Raw genomic sequence first — 22,230 nt, 5'->3', positions numbered from 1 at the left:
TTTCAGAGCACGCGGCCTGTCTCCAGTCTGGGACGGAAGGCTTCCCGGCTTCCCTCCTAGCGGCGTGGGCCCTGACCTGAGCGCCTACCGGAAGCCTTGAACTTGAACACTTCACAGTGAAACTGTTTCTTAAGGATTTCTCCTGATAGAGTAACTTGGACGTGACCGTCTAAGCCACAAACGGAGGGAAAGGGAAGGACGCATTTTCCAACCTCTGAAAATCGCCTGTGTATTAGGGCCAGGTTATGAAGCAGGCAAAAAAGCACCAAAATGCAATGCCGGAATCTATGATCGCTGGTTTTGTGCCATAAACCTCAGCCGGGAAGGGTGAGGGACCGGAGCTGGGTCAGCTTCAGAGTTTGGAGTTCTGGCCGAGGCTCTTTCTCTCGAGCCTTACCAGCGCATCACCTCCGCCTATGGAGAGAAAACAAACAAACAAACAAATAAACAAAAAACAGGTGGCGAGTCCTGTCTCCCAAGTCCAAATGAGAACAGGACGTTCAGAAGGGAACCCTTAAAGGAAATTGGCCTTGGGCCTACCCTGGCTAGGTTGATACTGATCATTATTGCCCCTGAAGCAGGAAGACTGCTTGAGGCCAGGAGTTCAAGACCAGCCTGAGCCACACAGGGAAACCCCGCCTCTACTAAAAATGCAAGAATTAGCCGAGCATGGTGGTGCATGCCTGTGGGCCCAGCTACTCAGGAGGCTGAGGCAGGAGGATGGCTTGAACCCAGGAGGCGGAGGTTGCAGTGAGTCGAGATCGCGCCACTTCACTCCAGCCTGGGAGACAGAGCCAGACCCTGTCTCAAAACAAATAAATTTTATATATATATATAAATTTTTTGAAGAAGAAAATAGAAGAGCTTTTTTTTTTTCTTTGAGACGGAGTTTCACTCTTGTCGCCCAGGCTGGAGTGCAGTGGCACGATCTCTGCTGACTGCAACCTCCACTTCCCGGGTTCAAGTGATTCTCCTGCCTCAGCCTCCCAAGTAGCTGGAATTACAGGCATGTGCTACCACGCCCGGCTAATTTTTGTATTTTCAGTAGAGACGGGGTTTCACCGTGTTGGTCAGGCTGGTCTCGAACTCCTAACCTCAGGTGATCCACCCGCCTTGGCCTCCCAAAGTGCTGGGATTACAGGCATGAGCCACCGCACCTGGCGTAAAGAGCTTTTAACAAGCATCAGCAGCAATGACTACAGAAACATCTAGAACCTGTTGAGTGCCTCCTGTGTGCCAGGTGTTTTACTTTCATCATGGTATGTGGCACGCCCCTTGAAGCAAGGAGGTGGTCCTGGTTGGAAGTGTTCTGCCCCAGCCTTGGACTCTGTTTATTCCAGGGGGTGGCCAGGATCTGGGCCCCCAGGACTAGCCTTAGGAGGGAGCTGCTCCCACCTGGGGCCCAGCCTGTGCTAACATTTGGGGATGCAGGCTGCATGAGGGGCTTTTGAGAGGTATGCGTGCTCCCAGGACCACGCAGGGAGTAGCCTCCTCCACTGTGGAACAAATGCTGCTACTGGTCTAGGACACTGCTCTGGGGGTCAGCTGGGTGAGGCAGGGCTGTGGAAGAGGTTTCTTCCTGGCTCCTAGATCCCTCCCTGGCTACTTTGCGTGAAGACCGGGATGGGGTGATGTGGGTGTGTGGCCCTTGGGGGTTAGGCAGATCTCAGCTATCCTCCTAGCATTGGCCCCTACAGACTGCATGATCTTGAACAGACCTTAACTTCCCTGTTCCTCGGTGTCATTTTTAAAACGGGAGAACCATCCGCCTCAGAAGGTTATTGAGAGGTACAGAATAGGTGCTCAACGGAGATGGTCATACCCCACCAGGTGCAAACTAGCAAAACCTTTTTGGGATTTGTGGGCACTGGCTTTGTTCCTGAAGCTGTGTGGGGATGGGGGCGGTCCTAGGGGGAGCCAGGTTTGGGCCATGCAGGCAGGCATTTGGGTCTCAGCCCCTATGCCCAGCGATACATCTCAAGAGCATGCCAGCTCTTCTGCTCAGAGGATAACCTCAAAACGGCTGATCTGTGAGGCTCCTCTGTCGCTTCAGGAGGTTGGGGAGTGTCTGGACGGGGGTCTCTACAGTGCACACTCACTGGGATATCTCTGCAGGACAAGATAGTGCCCCCGTGTTAGAGACCTCTGCCTCCTCCCCAGCTACATGGCAGCCTGGTCACAGTCTGTTACAGGACCTGACCCCACTCCTGGGCCACAGCCACACAGAGTGAATCAGCTCCCTGAGTGAAGCTGGCCACGGAGTCTCATTGAAACCGCCTTTGCAAAAATTATAACAGGAAATTATGACAGTGAAAGAGATCAGACCTAACTGACTCCATCTTGCTTCTAACCTTTAAGCTGTCCTGGTTCCTTCCTGGGCATAGGCTGAACCAACCTTGTGAAGGAATTTAGTTTATGGTTTGACTCTGAAACAAAATTAATAATAGCCCTTTCCTGAAAAGACCACCTTTGTGCCTTGGGACCTGTCTGCCTTTGTAGGACTAACAAATTACCTACAAGATTAGAAATTACAGTTTAGGGTCATGCAGGCTCTGGCTGCAAGAGTCTGAACCTTCCCAAATTGCTCCTGGGGATCACATCACTATTGTAAAACTTAAGATCAGTGCTTGAGATATTTTGCAGACCCTGCACTGGATGGATCAGCTGACACCACCCAGACCAATTATTTGGCTCAACCAGTTCTGCAGTCCCCGCTCAGGAACAGAAGACAGCAAGAAAATTTCCCTCCCCCCCCCCCCCCCACCCCGCCTATGATTCCATCTCCATCCTGACCAATCAGCACATTCCACTTCCCAAGCCCCTACCGGCCAAATTATCTTTAAAAACTTCCATTCCCAGTCTGAGCGTGGTGGCTCACGCCTGTAATCCCAGCACTTTGGGAGACCGAGGTGTGCGGATCACCTGAGGTCAGGAGTAAGAGACCAACCTGGCCAACATGGCAAAACCCCGTCTCTACTAAACACACAAAAATTAGCCAGGCGTGGTGGCGGGCACCTATAATCCCAGCTATTCTGGTGGCTGAGGCAGGAGAATCGCTTCAATCCGGGAGGCACAGGTTGCATTGGGCCGAGATCATGCCACTGCACTCCAGCTTGGGTGACAGAGCGAGACTCCGTCTCAAACAAAACAAAACAAAACAAAACAAAACAAAACAAAACAAAAAAACAAAAACAGAAACATGAAACTTCCATCCCCGAATGCTCTGCTCAGGGAGACTGATTTGAGTAATCATTAAACTCTGGTCTCCCGCACAGCTGGCTCTGTGTGAATTACTCTTTCTCCATTGCAATTCCCGTCTTGATAAATCGGCTCTGTCTAGGCAGCGGGCAGGGTGAGCTCTTTAGGTGGTTACACCTTCATGTGGGAACATGGAATTGAGCAGAAACTGATTCCAAACCTCCCCCAACCTCACTTCCCCACTCTTCAACAGAGGAGATGTGAACTCAAGAGCCATTGGTGGTGCCAGTAAACCCAAAATATCTGAGACAAGTCTCAACCAATTTAAAAGTTTATTTTGCCAAGGAGGTCCCGATGACAGGTGCCCAAGGTGGTTGGGGTACAGCTTGCTTTTGTCCATTTTAGGGAGACATGAGACATGGATTAATATATGTAAGATATACTCTGGTTCCGTCCAGTAAGGCAGGACAGGTCAAAGAGGGGGGCTTCCAGGTCATAGGTAGATAAGAGACAAAAGCTTGCATTCTTTTGGGTCCTTCATCAGCCTTTCAGTGAATACATAATCTAGTCTGGCTCAGTGACTCTTCATTTTTACATAAACAGTAGGTCTGAGGAAGCAATCAGATAAGCATTTCTCTTGGGTGAGCAGAGGAATGATTTTTCTGTCCTGCACCTGTTAAGATCAGCTATCAGTTTACATTGCCAGGGTGAAATGCAACAGAACTGTTTCACGGTAAATATATATATATATTTAATTCTTGGCATGATCCTGAATAGGGTAAAGATCTTGAGGCCCACAGGGAATTCCCTTGTGGGCAAATTGTGAGGGAGGCATGTAGCTTTTTTATCTTTATAGCCACCTTATTCAGGAATTAAAATGGGAGGCAAGATCCCAGCTTGACTTTTTCCTTAGCTTAGTGATTTTGGAGTTAAGATTTATTTTTCTTTCACAGTGGCCATTCTCCCACCTTCATTTTAAAATAAATTCCTAAACCGCTGGGCACGGTGGCTCACACCGTGTAATCCCAGCACTTTGAGAGGTGGAGGCCAGCAGATCACGTGAGGTCAAGAGTTCAAGACCAGCCTGGCCAACATGGTGAAACCCTGTCTCTACAAAAATACAAAAATTAGCCAGGCATGGTGACGGGTGACTGTAATCCCAGCTACTCTGGAGGCCGAGGTAGGAGAATCGCTTGAACCTGGGAGGCGGAGGTTGCAGTGAGCCAAGATGGCACCACTGCACTATAGCCTGGGCGACAGAGCGAGACTGCGTCTCAAAAAAAACCCGGCCGGGTGTGGTGGCTCACGCCAGTACTCCCAGCACTTTGGGAGGCCGAGGCAGGTGGATCACGACGACAGGAGATCGAGACCATCCTGGCTAACATAGTGAAACACCGTCTCTACTAAAAAAATAATAATAATAATTAGCGGGGCATGGTGCAGGCGCCTGTAGTCCCAGCTACTCAGGAGGCTGAGGCAGGAGAATGGCATGAACCCGGGAGGTGGAGCTTGCAGTGAGCCGAAATCATGCCACTGCACTCCAGCGTGGGCAACAGAGCGAGACTCCATCTCCAAAAAACAAAATTTCTAAACACGAATTTTTCGTTAAGCTACTTGCAGGTTTCTTATATATATCATGGCACTTTTCGGCAAACACCTACGAACAAGGGCTTTCGGCTGGGCACAGTGGCTCATGCCCGTAATCCCAGCACTTTGGAAGATTGAGGTGAATGGATCATGAGGTCAAGGGTTTGAGACTAGCTAAGCCAACATGGTGAAACCCCATCTCTACTAAAGATACAAAAAATTAGTTGGCCACGGTGGCACGTGCCTGTAATCCCAGCTTCTTGGGAAGCTGAGGCAGGAGAATCACTTGAACCCAGGAAGTGGAGGTTACAGTGAGCCAAGATTGTGCCATTGTACTCCAGCCTAGGCAATGGTGTGAGACACTGTCTTAAAACACACACACACACACACACACACACACACACACACACACACAGGCTTTCTTCTGCAGTCTCAATGGAATCACCACACTCTGCACTTTCTTGCTGATACAATAGTGTTAGCTAACATTTATCTGCAAAGCGTCCTTTAGAGCTGCTTTTCGTGACCCAGGATCCAGTCAAGGATCACGGACTGAATCACTTCAGCCTTCCTTTAGACTTTTCTGACATTGACGTTTATTTATTTTTTGACACAAGGTCTCATTCTGTCACCCAGGCTGGAGGGCACTGGTGAGATCACAGCTCACTGCAACCTTGACTTCCCGGGCTCAGGTGATTCTCCCATCTCAGCCTCCCAAGTAGCTAGGACTACAGGCATGAATCACCACACCTGGCTAATTTTTTGTATTTTGTTAGTAGAGATGCTATGTCCGGAATCGGTGGGTTCTTGGTCTCACTGACTTCAAGAATGAAGCCACGGACCCTCACAGTGAGTGTTACAGTTCTTAAAGATGGTGTGTCTGGAGTTTATCCCTTCAGACATTCAGATGTGTCCAGAGCTTCTTCCTTCTGCTGGGTTTGTGGTCTCGCTGACAGGAGAAGTGCCACAGACCTTCCTAAGTGCTACAGCTTTTAAAGGCAGTGGGGACCCAAAGAGCAAAACAACACAGCTCCCACGCCGTATGAACCGACCTCCAGCAAACTGCCACTGCTGGCTCCAGCAGCCTGCTCTTATTCCCTTATCTGACCCCACCCACATCCTGCTGATTGGTCTATTTTACAGAGAGCTGATTGGTCCATTTTGACAGAGTGCTGATTGGTGCGTTTACAATCCTTTAGCTAGACGCAGAATACTAGACAGAAAAGTTCTCCAAGTCCCCACTAGGTTAGCTAGATACAGACTACTGATTGGTGTATTTACAAACTTTGAGCTAGACACAGGGGGCTGATTGGTGTATTTACAAACCCAGAGCTAGACACAGTGCTGAGTGCGTCCAACATCCTTTAGTTAGACACAGAGTGCTAGACAGAGAAGTTCTCCAAGTCCCCACTAGGTTAGCTAGATATAGAGTACTGATTGGTGTATTTACAAACCTTGAGCTAGACACAGAGTGCTGATTGGTGCGTTTACAATCCCTTAGCTGTGTACAATCCCTTAGCTAGACATAAAGGTTTTCCAAGTCCCCACTAGACTCAGGAGCTCAGCTGGCTTCACCCAGTGAATCCCGCACTGGGGCTGTAGGCCAAACTGCCCGCAAGTCCCGCACCGTGTGCCCGCACTTCTCAGCCCTTGGGTGGTTGATGGGACCCGGCCGCAGAGCAGGGGGTGTCGGCTGCGCAGGAGCCCACCGCAGAGGTGGGGGCTCAGACATGGCGGGCTGCAGGTCCCAAGCCCTGTCCAGTGGGGAGGCGGCTGAGGCCCGGCGAGAATTTGAGAGCAGTGCATGCGGGCCGGCAGTGCTGGGGGACCCGGTGCAACCACCGCAGCTGCCGGCCCGGGTGCTAAGCCCCTCACTGCCCTGGGCCGGGGCCCCCTCCACACCTCCCGAGCAAGCAGAGGGAGCTGGCTCCGGCCTCGGCTAGCCCAGAGAGGGGCTCCCACAGTGCACTGGTGGGCTGAAGGGCTCCTCAAGCGCCGCCAGAGTGGATGCCCAGGCTGAGGAGGCACCGAGAGTGAGGGCTGCTAGCACATTGTCACCTCTCAATGCAGTTTCAGCATGTTGTACAGGCTGGTCTCAAACTCCTGAGCTCAAGCCATATGCCTACCTCAGCCTCCGAAAGTGCTGGCATTATGGGTGTGAGTCACAGCGCCTGGGCAGACATTGACATTTTTGAAGAATCAAGGCCAACTCTTTGGCAGAATGTTTCTCAATTTGGGTTTGCTGAGAGTTTCTTCCTGATTACACTCTAGTTACTTTTTTTTTTTTGGCAGGAGTGCTTCCTCAGTGAAGTAGGTAGAGTTGTTTTCAGTGAACCACACCAGGGGAGCACAGTGTCAGCTGTCCTGTTATTGGTGAGGTTTGGCTTAATAGTTTGGTTAAGGCAGTATCTTCTAGATTTCAGCATTTACCGTTCCCTAAGAATCTTTCAGTCATTTTAGTGTCTTTTATTGACTCTTGCCTAAATCAGTTATTGCTGTGAGTCATTAAATGGTGATTTTTCTATTATCGTTTATTCTGCATTCTTCAATCGAAAATAGTTTTCATGGCCTGGTGCGGTAGCTCATGCCTGTAATCCCAGGACTTTGGGAGGCCGAGGCAGGTGGATCACCTGAGGTCAGGAGTTCGAGAACAGCCTGACCAACATGGAGAAACCCTGTCTCTACTAAAAATACAAAAATTAGCTGGGTGTGGTGGTACATGCTTGCAATCCCAGCTACTCAGGAGGCTGAGGCGGGAGAATTGCTTGAATCTGGGAGGCGGAGGGTGCAGTGAGCCGAGATGGCACCATGGCCCTTCAGCCTGGGCAACAAGAGTGAAACTCCATCTCAAAAAAGAAAAAAAAAAGTGAAGCAAGTGTCCCTCCAGGCTCGTTACGGCTCTCAGCTCTTGAATCCAGTCCTTTTCCTGAAGCCCAGCTGTCTTCTGGTCCTTGGTCTCCAAGTGCCCATCTCTTTATTGGTAACACCCCCTTTTCCTTTTGCTGGCACTGACACTGCAGGCTTGGTGCCCACTTCTTTGTGACCTCCTAGCCCATCCACCCTCCCTTGTTCTGGCCCAAACGAGCTGAAAGGCTGGCGTTGGGATTTCACTGCAGATGCCCGTCTGTCCTGGTTTCCTGGGCTCCCAGGGGGTGAAATGGGGAAGGTTAGAAGCAGGCATCTTCTTGAAAAGAAGGCAGATGTGGCAAGGAGCAGAGAGTGGGTGGGCCTGGTTGTGAGGATGGTTTTGGTGTGATGACAGGTCATTGCAGAGTACAGAAAGCATTTCTGCATGCAGAAACCTTCAGCGTGCCTGCACGGTTCTGTTGAGCCCTTGAGCCCTGGTGATGTGCCATGAGAAAATCATGCCCCAGGAGGCTTTCAGTCCAAGAGAATGAGAGACATGCACAAAATACTTGAACCTAACCTGAAATGTGGAGGAAAGTCTAGCCAAGTCCAGCCAAAATCACCTGAGCCCCAGCTACATGCAGACCTGTGAGCAACAAAGGGGATGTTTTGTTATACAGCATTATCATAGCTGACTAATGCACTCTGTGAAAGAATTCAAACCCCTTTTTTCTTCAGTACTCCCTGAATGCTCAAAGAAGAGAATCCTGGAGCTGGAGATGCCCTTAAATCTGTCTTCTTCCCTTTTCCCCTCATTTTATAACTGTGGAGACTGAGGCCTGGAGCGGGGAAGGCAGCACGGAGAAGTCACACATGAGATGGATCCTGGCCCTTCACTAGTTGTGAGACCCTGACCAGATTGAATGAAGTCTTTGGCTTAGTTTCCAAACCTCTCAAATGGTGACAATTATAATACATGCAAAAGACACAATGTTGGTAATGTGCCAAGCCCAGAGTCTGTGCTTATAGGTTACATTGTCTGTAAGTGGCTGTGCTTCCAGGAGTGGCAGAACCGGCACAGGTCCATGGCCCTCCTCACTGCCCTCCTGGGCACTCAACGATTCCCTCCCCTCTGCACAGGCCTGACCACCTGCAGCCATCCTTAACCTCGACTTTTCTAGTGCCTCTCTCTCTCTCAAATGGAAATCTTGATTTTGAGTGTGAGAATAATATAAGGCAGACTCAGGGCAAAAACATAGATTGGGTCTTTAAGGAGCCTCCAGCATCTTTGTACCCACCCAGTCCGAGGGCAAGCACTTGACCTTCATGGGATGCTGCCAGGATGTGACCAGGACCCCTGGCTATCCTGGCCACTGATCTTTGCCCAGCTGATGATCTCAGAGTGAAGAGGGAGCCCAGCTTTCATGTCAGACACTGAGAAAGAAGGCGGTGGCCTCCAGATCCAAGTAGGAAGGGTTGGGCCTCTTCCTGGCCAAGTCACATTGGGCCTGGTCTGCTCCATCACACAGTCGCGCAGGGCCAGGGTGTGGCATGAGGCATAGGGGCTGTTGCATGGAAATAATGTGTCCTGTCCTGTGTACCTGGAAACACCAATGATCTATTCTTGGTGGTAGTAGGGATCCTGGAGACTGGAAAAAATCAGTTTTCCCTTTCTTAAGGATCAAGTGACTTTCTTTAAGCAGAAAAATCCTGTAATTTGCTAAATTTGGGGGAATCAATTTATTGAGGATTAAAGGGGACCCATATAGCATAGTGCTTAAGTATATAGTCCTTGGAGCCAGACTCAACTGCCAAGTCTGAACTCCAGCTTCACCACTTGCCAGCTGTGTGACCTTGGGCAAATGACTTAACCTCTCTGTGCTTTAGTTGCCTCATTTATAGGAGTATCTATCTCATAGGGTTGCTGAGAGGATTAAATGAGTTAATTCATGCAAATAACAGTGACATTTAGCTACTGCCAAATAAGACCCAAGCAAGCATCAAAGACAGAGCAGTCATTTCAGCCCCTGCCCCATTTTTCTCTCTTTTCTGGAGGCCATGGCTGAGGTCCTGCAGAGGACACTGGGCTTCAAGCTTGAGGCCTGGCATTAATGTATGTTTGGGATTTTATTTCACCTCTCTGAATCTCAGGTTTTGCCTGTATTAAATGAATATAAAATCCCTGAATATGATTCCCTTAGGTTGTTGAGAAAATACATTTAAAATGCTTTACCCTAGAAGTGTGGGCTATTGTTTTCCTTTTGGTCAGTTTTTGTTTATTTTGTTTGTGTGTCAGTGTGGGTGTAGGGAGATTCTGCTCCATGAGCTCACTCAGGGCTCCAGGCGTGGGCCTGACATGCTCCCTCCATCTTGTGCCCATCTTTTCCCTGCATCCTCCAAGTCCTCTCCCTTCTTCAGCTGATGGGGAAAGGAGAACAAGCCAATACCTGGAGTGTCTCATGGACCAGACCTGGAAGGGAGACCTAGGGTTTTTGCTCCCATTCCACTGGCCATGGCTCTGTCACATGCTCCACCCAAACCAAGGGAAAACACAGCCTAGCAGAGCGCCCAGGAAGAAGAGGAGAATGCAAATGTTTGAAAGAATGAATCCATTTGTGTTTTAACCAACAAAGAGGAACTAAGCCTTTTCTGCATTTTTTGCTTAAATATGAAGGTTGTGATATAATCACAAGGGTCCTTAAAAGATGGAGGAGTGAAGCCAGATGCCTGTAATCCCAGTGCTTTGGAAGGCCAAGGTGGGAGGATCATTTGAGCCCAAAAGTTCAAGACCAGCCTGGGCAACCTAGTGAGACCCTATCTCTACATAAAATTTCAAAAATTAGCCAGGTATGGCTAGGCGCGGTGGCTCACACCTGTAATCCCAGCACTTTGGGAGGCTGAGGCAGGTGGATCACCTGAGGTTGGGAGTTCAAGACCAGCCTGACCAACATGGAGAAACCCTGTCTCTACTAAAAATACAAAAAATTAGCTGGGCATGGTGGCACATGCCTGTAATCCCAGCTACTCAGGAGGCAGAGGCAGGAGAATTGCTTGGACCTAGGAGGCGGAGGTTGTGGTGAGCCAAGATCATGCCATTGCACTCCAGCCCAGGTGATAATGGGAGTCTCTGTCTGGAAAAAAAAAAAAAAGAGAGAGAGAGAGAGAAGATGAAGGAGTGAGGCAGGAGAGAGCGAGCGATAGAGACTGATTTGAAGATGCTAAGATGCTGGCATTGAAGATGGAGTAAGGAGCTGCAAGCTAAGGAATGCAGGCTGCCTTGAGAAACTGGAAAAAATGTGGAAATAGATTCTTCCCCAGATCCTCCTAAAAGAGCACAGCTCTGCAACATGTCGATTTTGGCCCAGTGACACCCATGTCAGGGTTGTGATCTTCAGAGCCGTAAGATGACACATTTGTGTTGTTTTAAGCTATGCAGTTTGTGGTCACTTGTCACAGTAGCTGCAAGCAGAGAACACACCGAATCGCAGGAGGGGAGACAGAGGCACAGAGTGTTGCAGCAGCCAGCTCAAGGTCCCACAGCTCATCAGAGCCAGGAGCTGGATTTGAACCCAGGCATTCAGTGCTCCTGACCACAATGCAGGATCCCTTTCATGGGGCACCCATGGGTTCTCAAGATGGAAAGGCTGGGGGTTGTATGGCCGTGGGCCAGTTACTGAGTCCTCTGAATCTCACGTGTAAAAACTGTGTAAGAGTGACCCCACGGAGCCCAACGAAGAGCGTTCTGCAGCTTAGAGACAGTGCAGACCCAAGCTGCCTTGTGTGGGTTGCTGACTGGTGCTGTCGTGGGCCGGATCTCTTGTCCCCACCCACACCCACCTGGGGAAGGCCAGCCCAGCCCTCCTTGCTCCTAGATGGGCTGCATCTCATCCTCCAGCTTCTTCTTCCGGGCCCCTTCGGTGAAGAAGAAGTCCATGCGGATGAGAGTCTGTCCCAGGGGCGTGTCCAGCCTGCTACCCACAACCTGGTTCGTGGAACTGGGAACTGTGTCCGAAAAGAGAGGCACATGGTCTGGCAACTTCTCAGGCTCCTTCTTGTTGCCCTGAGGAGAGGGGACAGCTCGGATTACACAGAGCGTGGAAAAAGGAGGACCTTAGGATGGGAGAAAACAGAGCAGAGGGCAGGTGCCTCTCTGTGTGAAGCGTCTCCAGGTGATTCAATCCTGGTTTGGACATGGGATCCCCCAAGAGTGACCCGATGCCACAGCCTCTGCCAAGCTTGTCCCTCCTCTTCCTCCACTTCCCCTTCCCCAGGTGCCTCCCAGATCCCTTAACTTTTATGCTGCGACCTGCAGAGATCAAGGGAAGGATCAGGTCTCATTCCCCTTTCTACCCCAGGACTAAGACGCCGTTTTACATCTGGTGGGAGGTTTTGATTTTTGTTTTTGTTTTTTGGTAAATTTGTACTTAGAGTATAACATTCACACAGAAAAGTGCACAAGCCTTCACTGTCCAGCTTGACAAATGTTCACAAAGTGAAGATGCCCACGTACCCAACCAGATCAAGGGGTATGATCCCCTCCCCTGCCTCCTTTCAGCCCCTCAACCCCTGTCTCTGCTCCCAAGGCAACCTGACCTTGACCTCTAATGCCACACATTAGCTTTGCCTGGTTTTGAACTTTACATTAGTGAAATCATGGCTTTCCTGTGTGGCTTCTTTCTCTCAAAATACAAAAATTAGTTGGGTGTGGTGGCGCATGCACGTAGCCCCAGCTACTCAGGAGGCTGAGGTGGGAGGATCACTTGAGCCTAGGAGGTTGAGGCTGCAGTGAGCCATGATCATGCTACTATAGTCCAGCCTGAGAGACAGTGAGACCACGTTTTGAAAAAAAAAAAAAAAATCTGACAAGTGGGAAAACATCCTCAGCTCTTCCTGCCCCTGTTTAGGGTTACCTTTCTGCTACCCTGTGTCTAAGAGAAGTGACATGACCTGGCAAGTAAGGAGATCCTGGCTTTCACCTGGCAAAGTCCATGCTGAGGTGGCTCCACCCTCTGGTCATGATGCAGATTTCAGTAGTCAGGTTGCTATCACATAGCCCTTAGCAGGGAGAGACTCTTACAGGCTGGAAGCCCAGACCAGATGCACAGGGCGGGATATCAGGTCCCATGAGCTGAATTTCCCTCCAGAATAGACAGCAACAAGCCCAGCAGGTCCACAATGCAGGCATTAAACCTTTCCTCAACCTGGCAGGGTCCAGGTAAGCATGGCCACCCCCCTCGAGTGACTGTCCACATTGCTTATCTTCCAGGTTGGTCCTTTGACCATCCCCCCCTTTTTTTTTTTTTTTTTTTTTTTTTGAGATGGAGATTCACTCTTGTTGCCCAGGCTGGAGGGCAATGGTGCCATCTCGGCTCACTGCAACCTTCGCCTCCCAGGTTCAAGCGGTTCTGCTTCCTCAGCCTCCCAAGTAGCTGGAATGACAGGCATGCACCACCACACCTGGCTAATTTTTGTATTTTTAGTAGAGATCGGGGTTTCTCCATGTTGATCAGGCTGGTCTTGAACTTCCAACCTCAGGTGATCCACCTGCCTTGGCCTCTCAAAGTATCGAGATTACAGGCGTGAGCCACCGCAGCCAGCTGACCATCCTTTTAATAGTGAGATCCATCTTTTCATTCACTCATTCATCCAGCATGAACCGAATGTTCACTTTTTTATGGTCTCTGGGGGATGGGGCAAATGCTAGGGTTGTGACAGGCTGCAGTGATGAATTCATATTCATCTTTTCTCTTTTTAAAAAATAATGTTATTTTTTGTAGAGACAGGGTCTCCCTATGTTGCCCAGGCTGGTCTTGAACTCATGGGTCCAGGTGATCCTCCCACCTCAGCCTCCCCAAGTGTGGGGATTACAGTCATGGGCTACCATTCCTGGCCTCATCCTTTCTCTTAAGGAGTTCACAGCTGGTGAAATTGGGCATTGCAGTATTACATTACATAGAATACCAAAATAACGGGTGAGATATGCTGGTGAATCAAAGGAAGGAGTGATCTGGTCAAGCCTACCCAGGAAGGGGAGATTCCCCAGAAAGGGAGGCACTACAGCAGGGTCTTGAAGAGTGAATAGGAGTCCATCAGGCTGACCAGGTGGGAAGGACATTCCAGCAGGGGACCAGCATGCCCAAAGGCATGGATAAAAGAGTGTTGTGGGGGCTGAGTGTGGTGGCTCATGCCTGTAATCCCAGCACTTTGGGAGGCCAAGGCAGTTGGATAATTGAGGTCAGGAGTTCGAGACCAGCCTGGCTAACATAGTGAAACCCCCTCTCTACTAAAAACACAAATATTAGCCAGGCATGGTGGTGTGCACCTATAATCTCAGCTACTCAGGAGGCTGAGGCAGGAGAATCGCTAGAATCCAGGAGGTGCAGGTTGCTGTGAACTGAGATTACACCACTGCACTCCAGCCTGGGCAACAGAGTGAGACTCCATCTTAAAAAAAAAAAAAAAAAAAAAAGAGTGTGTTGTGAGGTCTGCGTGGGGTGGGTAATGAGACTGGGGAGATAGATAGTTTAGATCACAGGAGGCTTTGTAAGCTACCTGAAAACTTCAGACTTACTGAAGCATTTTAATCAGGGGAGCTACACGGCCAGTTCTGCCATTTAGGGAAATCAGTGTGGTGGCGAAGTGGAGGATAGATTGCAGGTGGTGATACTAGAGTCAGGGAATTTGTTTACAAAGTATTTTTACCCAATCTCATTGCCCTTCTTGGGCATGCCACACAGATATGACTACACATTGCTGACATCCTCAGTCAGGGGAGACATTTCAGCAACAGATGCCTGTCATTTCTAATTGGTTCATCTTAATAAAACTAAGAAACACTGAAGGAAACAAATTTCTAAATGTTTCATATAACTTTTCTTTCCAATGGACCCAAGGAATGCAATTCCTTGAAACAAGAGTGTATTTTACTCATCTCTGCACATCCAGCATCTAGTCCAGAGTAGATCTTCAATAAATGTCAGTTGAATGATGGAAAGAATGAATAATATTCAATCGCAAGTATGTTTGGCAGGAACATATTTTTCCTTACCATTGAGTCATAGTCTTTCAGGAAACTCCAGTTCTGAACCCTGGAAAGGAAAAGCATGTTGACTGTGTGAGTTCCTTCCAGGACATTGTTCAATGACTTTCATTGTGTCAAGTCAATGCAACAATGTATCACATGGAAGAACTAAATAATTTTTTTTTTTTTTTGAGAGGGAGTCTCGCTCTGTTACCTAGGCTGAAATGCAGTGGCGCAATCTCAGCTCACTGCAACCTCTGCCTCCCGGGTTCAAGCAATTCTCCTGTCTCAGCCTCCGAAGTAGCTGGGACTACAGATGCGTGCCACCACACCTGGCTAATTTTTGTATTGTTAGTGGAGATGGGGTTTCACCATATTTGTAGGCTGGTCTTGAATTCCTGACCTCAGGTGGTTCACCCACCTTGGCCTCCCAAAGTGCTGGGATTACAGGCATGAGCCACCATGCCCAGCCAGAACAAAATAATTTTTAAGTGAAACAAATGCCAAGTGCCAAGCAGGTATTGATGGTGTATCCCACCAAAAGAACAAACATTTCAATTTCCAATGACTTTTCCTAGAATGACAACTATGACGTTGCTATGGTAGGACTGCCTAAGCAAGCAAAGGCTACAATCTCACCCTGCCTCTGTGCATTTTCAGAAGGCTACAGTAGGCAAGCATTCTCTGAAGAAAAAAGTTTTCACGTCCCCAAACCTTTGTAACCTTCCAATGTGAGTGACAGAGGAAGGCTAGGGAGGGGTAGGAAAAGGGAGGGACCATAAGGATAGTATTACCTTGCACTGGTCATTTAGTTTTACTTGAATCTAATTTTAAAAAGTCAAACAATTCTACAAAACATAATAAAAACAGCCTTCTCTGTCCCCCTCCTCACAGCCCCTGAACCTCACATCTTAGCGTCAAACCTTTGCCAGCCTTTTAGCTGTTTCTTCAGGCCTTTGCGTCCGTATTTTGAAATAATAGGATTCTACTGCTGTATTACGTCATTCTTGCCTTGCTATAAAGAATACCTGAGACTGGGTAATTTATAAAGAAGGTGTAGGCTAGGCGCGGTGGCTCACTCCTGTAATCCCAGCACTTTGGGAGCCCGAGGTGGGTGGATCACCTGAGGTCAGGAGTTCAAGACCAGCCTGGCCAACACGGTGAAACCCTGTCTCTACCAAAAGTACAAAACTAGCCAGGCATGGTGGCGGGCTCCCGTAATCCCAGCTACTAGGGAGGCTGAGGCAGGAGAATTGCTTGAGCCCGGGAGGTGGAGGTTGCAGTAAGCAGAGATCGAGCCACTGCACTCCAACCTGGGCGACAGAGTGAGACTCCATCTGAAAAAAATAAATAAATAAAAATAAAGAAGGTGTAACCGGCTCACAGTTCCACAGGCTGTACAGGAAGCAGGATGCTGGCATCTGCTTAGCTTCTGGGTTAGTCTCAGGAAACTTACAGTCATGGTGGAAGGCAAAGTGGCAGCAGGCAGGTCACATGGCCAGAGCAGGAGCAAGAGAGACAGAAGGGAAGTGCCACACACTTTAAAAGAACCAAATCTGGTGAGAACTCCCTACTGTGAGGACAGCACCATGGGGATGGTATAGACCATTTATGAGAAACCGACCCCATGATCCAGTCGCCTTCCACCGGGCCCCACCTCCAACAGTGGGGATTACAATTCAGCATGTGATTTGGGTGGGGACACAGATCCAAACCATATCCACTGCTGTTCCTTAATATTTTCTAAAATTTTAACTTATCTATCGACTTCCTATTATAGGAGATGAAGAGTTAGCATTCTTACTCCTGCCCTTCCCTTTGTTCTTTCAAAATCATTACAGATCTTGGTTAAATTGATATATGTCATTTTGATTCTTATGGTTATGTAAATGTTATTCCCTGATGAACTAAGGAGTGCAATATACCCCAATTCTGTTCTTGTATAACCTTGTATTCTTTCTAGAGCTAACAGAGAAATTACATTTCCTCCCAGTTTTTTTTAGGCTTCTATGTACTGATCATTGATTCCAGATGTTCCAATAAAACTGAAAAGTCCCTCTCAATATTATTTTCTACACTGTCATGTGCATCAGATAATAAACATTCCTTTAAAACCTTTCTTAGCCTCCTCGGAAGCCCCGTGTCCTCCTGCTCCCACTGGCCTGGCCGTGCCTCAAGATCACAGGCTGGTCCCTTCCTTCACCAACACGCTGGCATCCCCCTCTTTGGGAATTCCATGTCTTATTTTCTTGTTAATGCACCTGTTTTTGTGGAACACCTACTTTAGTATCTGTGGACTCCTGCATTTCTTTGGTTCTGGAAAATTCTCACTTACTTTCTCTTTAGACATTTTCTCTCTCCCATTCTCTCCTTTGGGAGTTTTGATTAAGGATAGGTTGGAGCTTCTTGTTCAGTTTCTCTACATTTTTAATTCGTCATTTGTGTTTTCTGTCTTGATTTTCTGAATAATTTCTCCTGTCTTGAGTTTATGAAGTCTGACTTCAGTTGTGTCTTGTATTTCAACTTTATATATTTTTATTGCTACAAGTTCTTTTTGTTTTTTGGTTTTTTTGAGATGGAGTCTCACTCTGTCGCCCAGGCTGGAGTGCAGTGGCACAGTCTTAGCTGACTGCAGCCTCCGCCTCCCGGGTTCAAGCAACTCTGTCTGCCTCGGCCTCCTGAGTAGCTGGAATTACAAGTGCATGCCATCATGCCTGGCTAGTTTTTGTATTTTTAGTAGAGATGGGGTTTCACCATGTTGGCGAGGCTGGTCTCGAACTCCTGATTTCAGGTGATCTGCCTGCCTCAGCTTCCCAAAGTGCTGGGATTACAGGTGTGAGCCATTGTTCCCGACCTCTTGTTTCATTTTTCAAAGCAGCACTAGAACATTTAAGCTATGTGTCTGGCTCACATTGTGTTTCTGTCAGGCAGCACTGCCTTACACATTCCTCTTTGGGCTTTCCAGACCTTGCAAAACTCTTTCCCCTTGGTCTTTACACCTCCTTATGCCCCTGGCTTTCTTCTCTGGTGTTTCCTGGCAGCATCTCTGCCTTTCTAGTAAACGTTGCAAGTTCTGTCCTGCATCCTCGCCTCTTCTGATCCACTGTGCTCTTCCGGGGAGAGCTTATTCACATCGCTGGGGCCAATGCCCACCCGTTTCCTGCTAAAACTGCGATAGAATTCGCATTCCATAAGATTTACTTTTTTTTTTTTTTTTTTTGAGACAGAGTCTCGCTCTGTCGCCCAGGCTGGAGCGCAGTGGCCAGATCTCAGCTCACTGCAAGCTCCGCCTCCCGGGTTCATGCCATTCTCCTGCCTCAGCCTCCCAAGTAGCTGGGACTACAGGCGCCCGCCACCTCGCCCGGCTAGTTTTTTGTATTTTTTTAGTAGAGACGGGGTTTCACCGTGTTAGCCAGGATGGTCTCGATCTCCTGACCTCGTGATCCACCCGTCTCGGCCTCCCAAAGTGCTGGGATTACAGGCTTGAGCCACCGCGCCCGGCCAAGATTTACTTTTTAAAGCACACAATTCAATGACTTTAATATATTCACGGAATTGGGCAACCACATCACCACTTTCTGATTCCAGAACATTTCATCACCCACAAAACACCTTGTGTCCATTCGCAGCCAGTCCTCATTCTCCCCTTCTGGACGGGTTTTTAATGCGCAACTCCTGACTCTCACACTCAACTACCTCCTGGCAGCTCCATCTAGACGTGGTTCGGACATTTAAAACTCACCAGAACTCAGCATCTTCATCATTTATCTTCTCCTCCCTATTAATTATTCAAGCTGAGACTTGTCATCCTTTATTCCTTCCTCACCTTTCCTCCCACATTTACTCAGTTTGTAAATATTTTCTGTCATTCTGTAGGTTGCCTTTTCACTCTGTTAATTGTTGCCTTTCACTCTGTTAATTGTTGCCTTTGCTGTGCAGAAGTTTTTCATATGCAAAAGAATGAAATTGGATCCTTTTTAACATGATACATACCAATCCACTCAAAAACATAGAAGGAAGCTTCATAACATTGGGCTTGGCAATTATTCCATGGATATGCCACACAAAGGACAGGAAACAAAAGCAGATAGACAGATGGGATTACATCAAACTCAAAAACTTCTGAAGAGCAAAGGCAACAAGCAACAAAGTGAAAAGGCAACACACAGAATGGGAGACAACATTTACAGATCATATTTCTGATAAGGAGTTAATTTCCAAAATGTATAAGAAACTTCTACAACTTAGTAGCACAAAACCAAATAACCCAATTGAAAAAATGGGTTAAAGACGTGAATAGACATTTCTCCAAAGAAGATAAATAAATGGCCAATAAATATATGAAAAGATTATCAATGTCACTCATCATCAGAGAAATGCAAATCAAAACCACAGAGGTCAAACACGGTGGCTCATACCTGTAGTCCCAACACTTTGGGAGGCTGAGGCGTGTGGATCATCTGCTGTCAGGAGTTCAAGACCAGCCTGGCCAGAGCTTGCAGTGAGCTGAGATCGCACCACTGCACTCCAGCATGGGTGACAGAGCAAGACTCCGTCTCAAAAAAAAAAAAAAAAAAAAAAGACCAGCCTGGCCAACATGGTAAAAACCTGTCTCTAATAAAAATACAAAAAATTGCCAGAAGTAGTGGAGGGCATCTGTCATCCCAGCTACTTGGGAGGCTGAGGCAGGAGAATTGCTTGAACCTGGGAGGCAGAGGTTGGAGTGAGCCGAGATCACACCACTGTACTCCAGCCTGGGTGACAGAGTGAGACTTCATCTCAAAACAAAACAAAACAAAAAATCACAACGAGATACCACCTCACACCTATTAGGATGGTTGTTATCAAAAACCAAAAGACAATCAATGAGTGTTGGCCATTGTGTGGAGAAACTGGAATGCTGAGATACTGCTGATGGGAATGCAAAATGGTGCCACTGCTATGGAAAAGACAATGGAGGTTCCTCAAAAAATTAAAAATAGAGGTAGCATATAATCCTGCAATCCCTCCAATATGGTTTGAGTGTTTGTTCTCTCCAAATCTCATATTGAAATGTGATCCCGAGTGTTGAAGGTAGGGCCCAGTGGGAGGTGTTTGGGTCGTGACTGGCTTGGTGCCTTCCTTGCGGTAATGAATGAGCTCTTGCGCTATTAGTTCACAGGAGAGAGCTGGTTGTTAAAAAGAGCCTGACACCTCCCCCTCTCTCTCTGGGTCCCTCTCTTACCATGCAACATGCCTGCTCCTCCTTCACCTTCTGCCATTATTGTAAGCTTCCCGAGACCCTCACCAGAAGCCAAGTGGATTCCAAGACTATGCTTGTACGGCCTGCAGAACGGTGAGCCAAATAAACTTATTTATAAATTACCCAGCCTCAGGTGTTCCTTGACAGCAATGCAAAATGGACTCAGACATCCATTTTTGAGAATTCATCCAAAAGAATTGAAACCACTCCCATGTCCATTGTAGCAATACATATAACAGTCAAATGTGGAAGCAACGTAAAGTCCATTGACAAATGAATAAAGAAACTGCACATGTATACATTCAGCCTTAGAATGGGAGGAAATTCTGTAATACGCGACAAGATGGATGTACCCGGAGGACAGGATGCTAAGCTAACAAGACGGACATGGAAAGTCAAATATTGCACAACTTCACTTCTATGAGGCACTGAAAATAGACTCCTGGGAGTAAAGACTAGAATGGTGGGTGCCAGAGGCTGGGAGGAGGGGGAATGGGGCGTTGCTAATCCACCGGTATGAAGTTTCAGCGGTGCAAGATGAGTGCTTCCTAGAATCTATCAGGCTGCTCATTTAAAAATGCTATGTTCTTGCTTAAAGATCATGCCATGTTCTTGCTTAAAATCCTGGATGGTGTCTCCTTTGGAAAAAATGCATCCAGACTTTTACGAGGGCTGGGGTGGCCCCCCTGGCTGCTCCCCCTTATCCTGTGGCCTTCCTCACTCCCTGTGCCTCAGCTACACGAATTCTTTGTTTTGTTTTTTAGATACGTCAAACTCTTGGCTCCTTCTCCTATTTCATGTCTCAGCTTAAAAGTCTCCTCAGAGAGGCCTTCAGCCGGCTCTCCCCCTAACCCTGAACTGTTTCCTTCTTACCGCTGGTCACACTTCTTACAGATTTGTACTTGTTTGCTTTTCTGCTTGCTTTTTGGCTGCCCTGTCTGGAGTATGAAGGCTCCGTGGAGCCATGGCCAGGTCTGTCCAGTCCCTTGTTGCATCTGGTCTCGTTTCACAGCGGCTCATCGGGATTTTTGGTTGAATGAAGGCATGAAGGAGCATCTTTCCCAGAGTCAGGTCAGATGGCCAGCGCCTCTCACCCAGACTAGGCCAGCAGGCTCCTGCTCCAGGGAGGCGGGGCTGCTCGGACCCAGCGGCATCTGATCCCGGCCTCCATCTTCCTGGCTTCCTAGCTCAGGCTCGGGTCTGGCTCTAGGCTGGGCTGGTGACCCGCCTCCCCCGCGGGCATGCCATGCTCTCTGTCCCTCAGCGCGGATCAGCTGCCCAGCCATCTCCCTTTCTCCAAAAGTTTCCCCAACTTGTAGTCAGGTTGCGGGGGTCAGGGTGGAGAAGGAAGGGCAGGGACTCACCAGCGCCGCTGGCCCCGACGCTCGGCCTCCAGGAGCTCCCGCCACAGCTGGTCCTGCTGCACGCCACCGCCACCGCAGGCAGCTCCCTGGGCCACCCGCTGCGCCTTCAGAGCCTGGGGGGCCTGACAGCCACCAGCAAGACCTCTGCTGACCATAGGGCCAATCCGGGCAGCTGGGGAGACAGAGGTTGGCGGCCTGGTGGGGGACAATCGGTGCCCAGGTGATGTGGTTCTCTGGAGCCCAGGGGTGGGGTGGCTCCCCATGGGTGCAAGTGTGTGTGTGTGTGTGTGTGTGTGTGTGTGTGAGAGAGAGAGAGAGAGAGAGAGAGAGAGAGAGAGAGAGAGACCTGTGCCTGAGCTCAGCTCAAACCTCCTCCTGGAACACTCTCTCCCTCCTAACCCCGGGACAGCCTGGGCAGGGTCCTCCTCACTGTCGCTTTAGGCCTCGAGCTCAGAGTGGCTGATGGGGAGAGCATTTGAGCCCAGTTTTGTTTTGAACTCCCGCCCGTGTTGACTGTTGTCCTGGGAACGGGCAGCTCCCAGGAAAGAGGCGGGCCCCGTGTGTGCGTGTGTGCGTGTGTGTGTGTGTGTGTGTGTGTGTGTGTGTGTGATCTGAGCCCTAGGGCTGGGGGGTAGAGAGTTCTTGAGTAGATGCCACGCCCAGTTCAGCAGCCCCCTACCCCGAGGCCGGAGTCCTCCGAGCAGGGTAGGGGAGGAGGAGGGAGCGAAGCCGGGGCTCCTGGGGGCCACCCCCACCATTGTCGCACTTGGCTTCCGGCAGCCGCCTTCAGGCCGTGGGGCGATGATAGTCCTGTGCTGCCCCCTCGTGGATGCTACGAGGCTTGCACGAGATGGTGGCCCTGAGGGCGCTCTGGGAATTGTGGATCAGGCATCAGTGTGAAGCTTCCTGCTTGTTTGGGAACAATGGAGGAGGTCATGAGCTTCTGTCGGGCGAGGGAAAATGAGTGCAAT

At 48.9% G+C, this 22,230-nt stretch overlaps 1 protein-coding gene across 3 annotated transcripts; it reads right to left on the bottom strand.

Annotated features, from left to right (window-relative positions):
• Positions 1-213: 213 nt before the first annotated feature.
• Positions 214-22,030, bottom strand: C14H2orf50 (chromosome 14 C2orf50 homolog). Of its 3 annotated transcripts, XM_009183678.4 has the most exons (4): positions 21,260-22,030; positions 14,681-14,720; positions 11,470-11,692; positions 214-414 (listed from the first exon to the last, which is right to left on the bottom strand). In XM_009183678.4, the coding sequence occupies exons 1-3, from the start codon at positions 21,520-21,522 to the stop codon at positions 11,501-11,503; spliced, it is 495 nt and encodes a 164-aa protein (XP_009181942.2). In that variant the 5' UTR covers positions 21,523-22,030; the 3' UTR covers positions 214-414; positions 11,470-11,500. The 3 variants fall into 3 exon arrangements, with proteins under 3 accessions (XP_009181942.2, XP_021780267.2, XP_021780266.2); XM_021924575.2 differs by lacking the exon at positions 14,681-14,720; XM_021924574.2 differs by lacking the exons at positions 214-414; positions 14,681-14,720 and having other exon boundaries at positions 10,761-11,692.
• Between the last annotated feature and the right edge of the window lie 200 nt (positions 22,031-22,230).

Source organism: Papio anubis, chromosome 14 (genome assembly GCF_008728515.1).
Source record: "Papio anubis isolate 15944 chromosome 14, Panubis1.0, whole genome shotgun sequence".
Lineage (NCBI taxonomy): Eukaryota > Metazoa > Chordata > Mammalia > Primates > Cercopithecidae > Papio > Papio anubis.
Note: the sequence above shows the minus strand (reverse complement) of the source record. Positions and strands in the feature narration are given on the sequence as shown.

Coding starts and splice junctions, on each gene's coding strand:
- C14H2orf50 (XM_021924574.2), bottom strand. CDS start 21,522: ATGGGGAGCCACCCCACCCCTGGGCTCCAGAGAACCACATCACCTGGG. Junction 11,693..21,259: donor CGTCGGGGCCAGCGGCGCTG/GTGAGTCCCTGC, acceptor CCCTCTCCTCAG/GGCAACAAGAAGGAGCCTGA.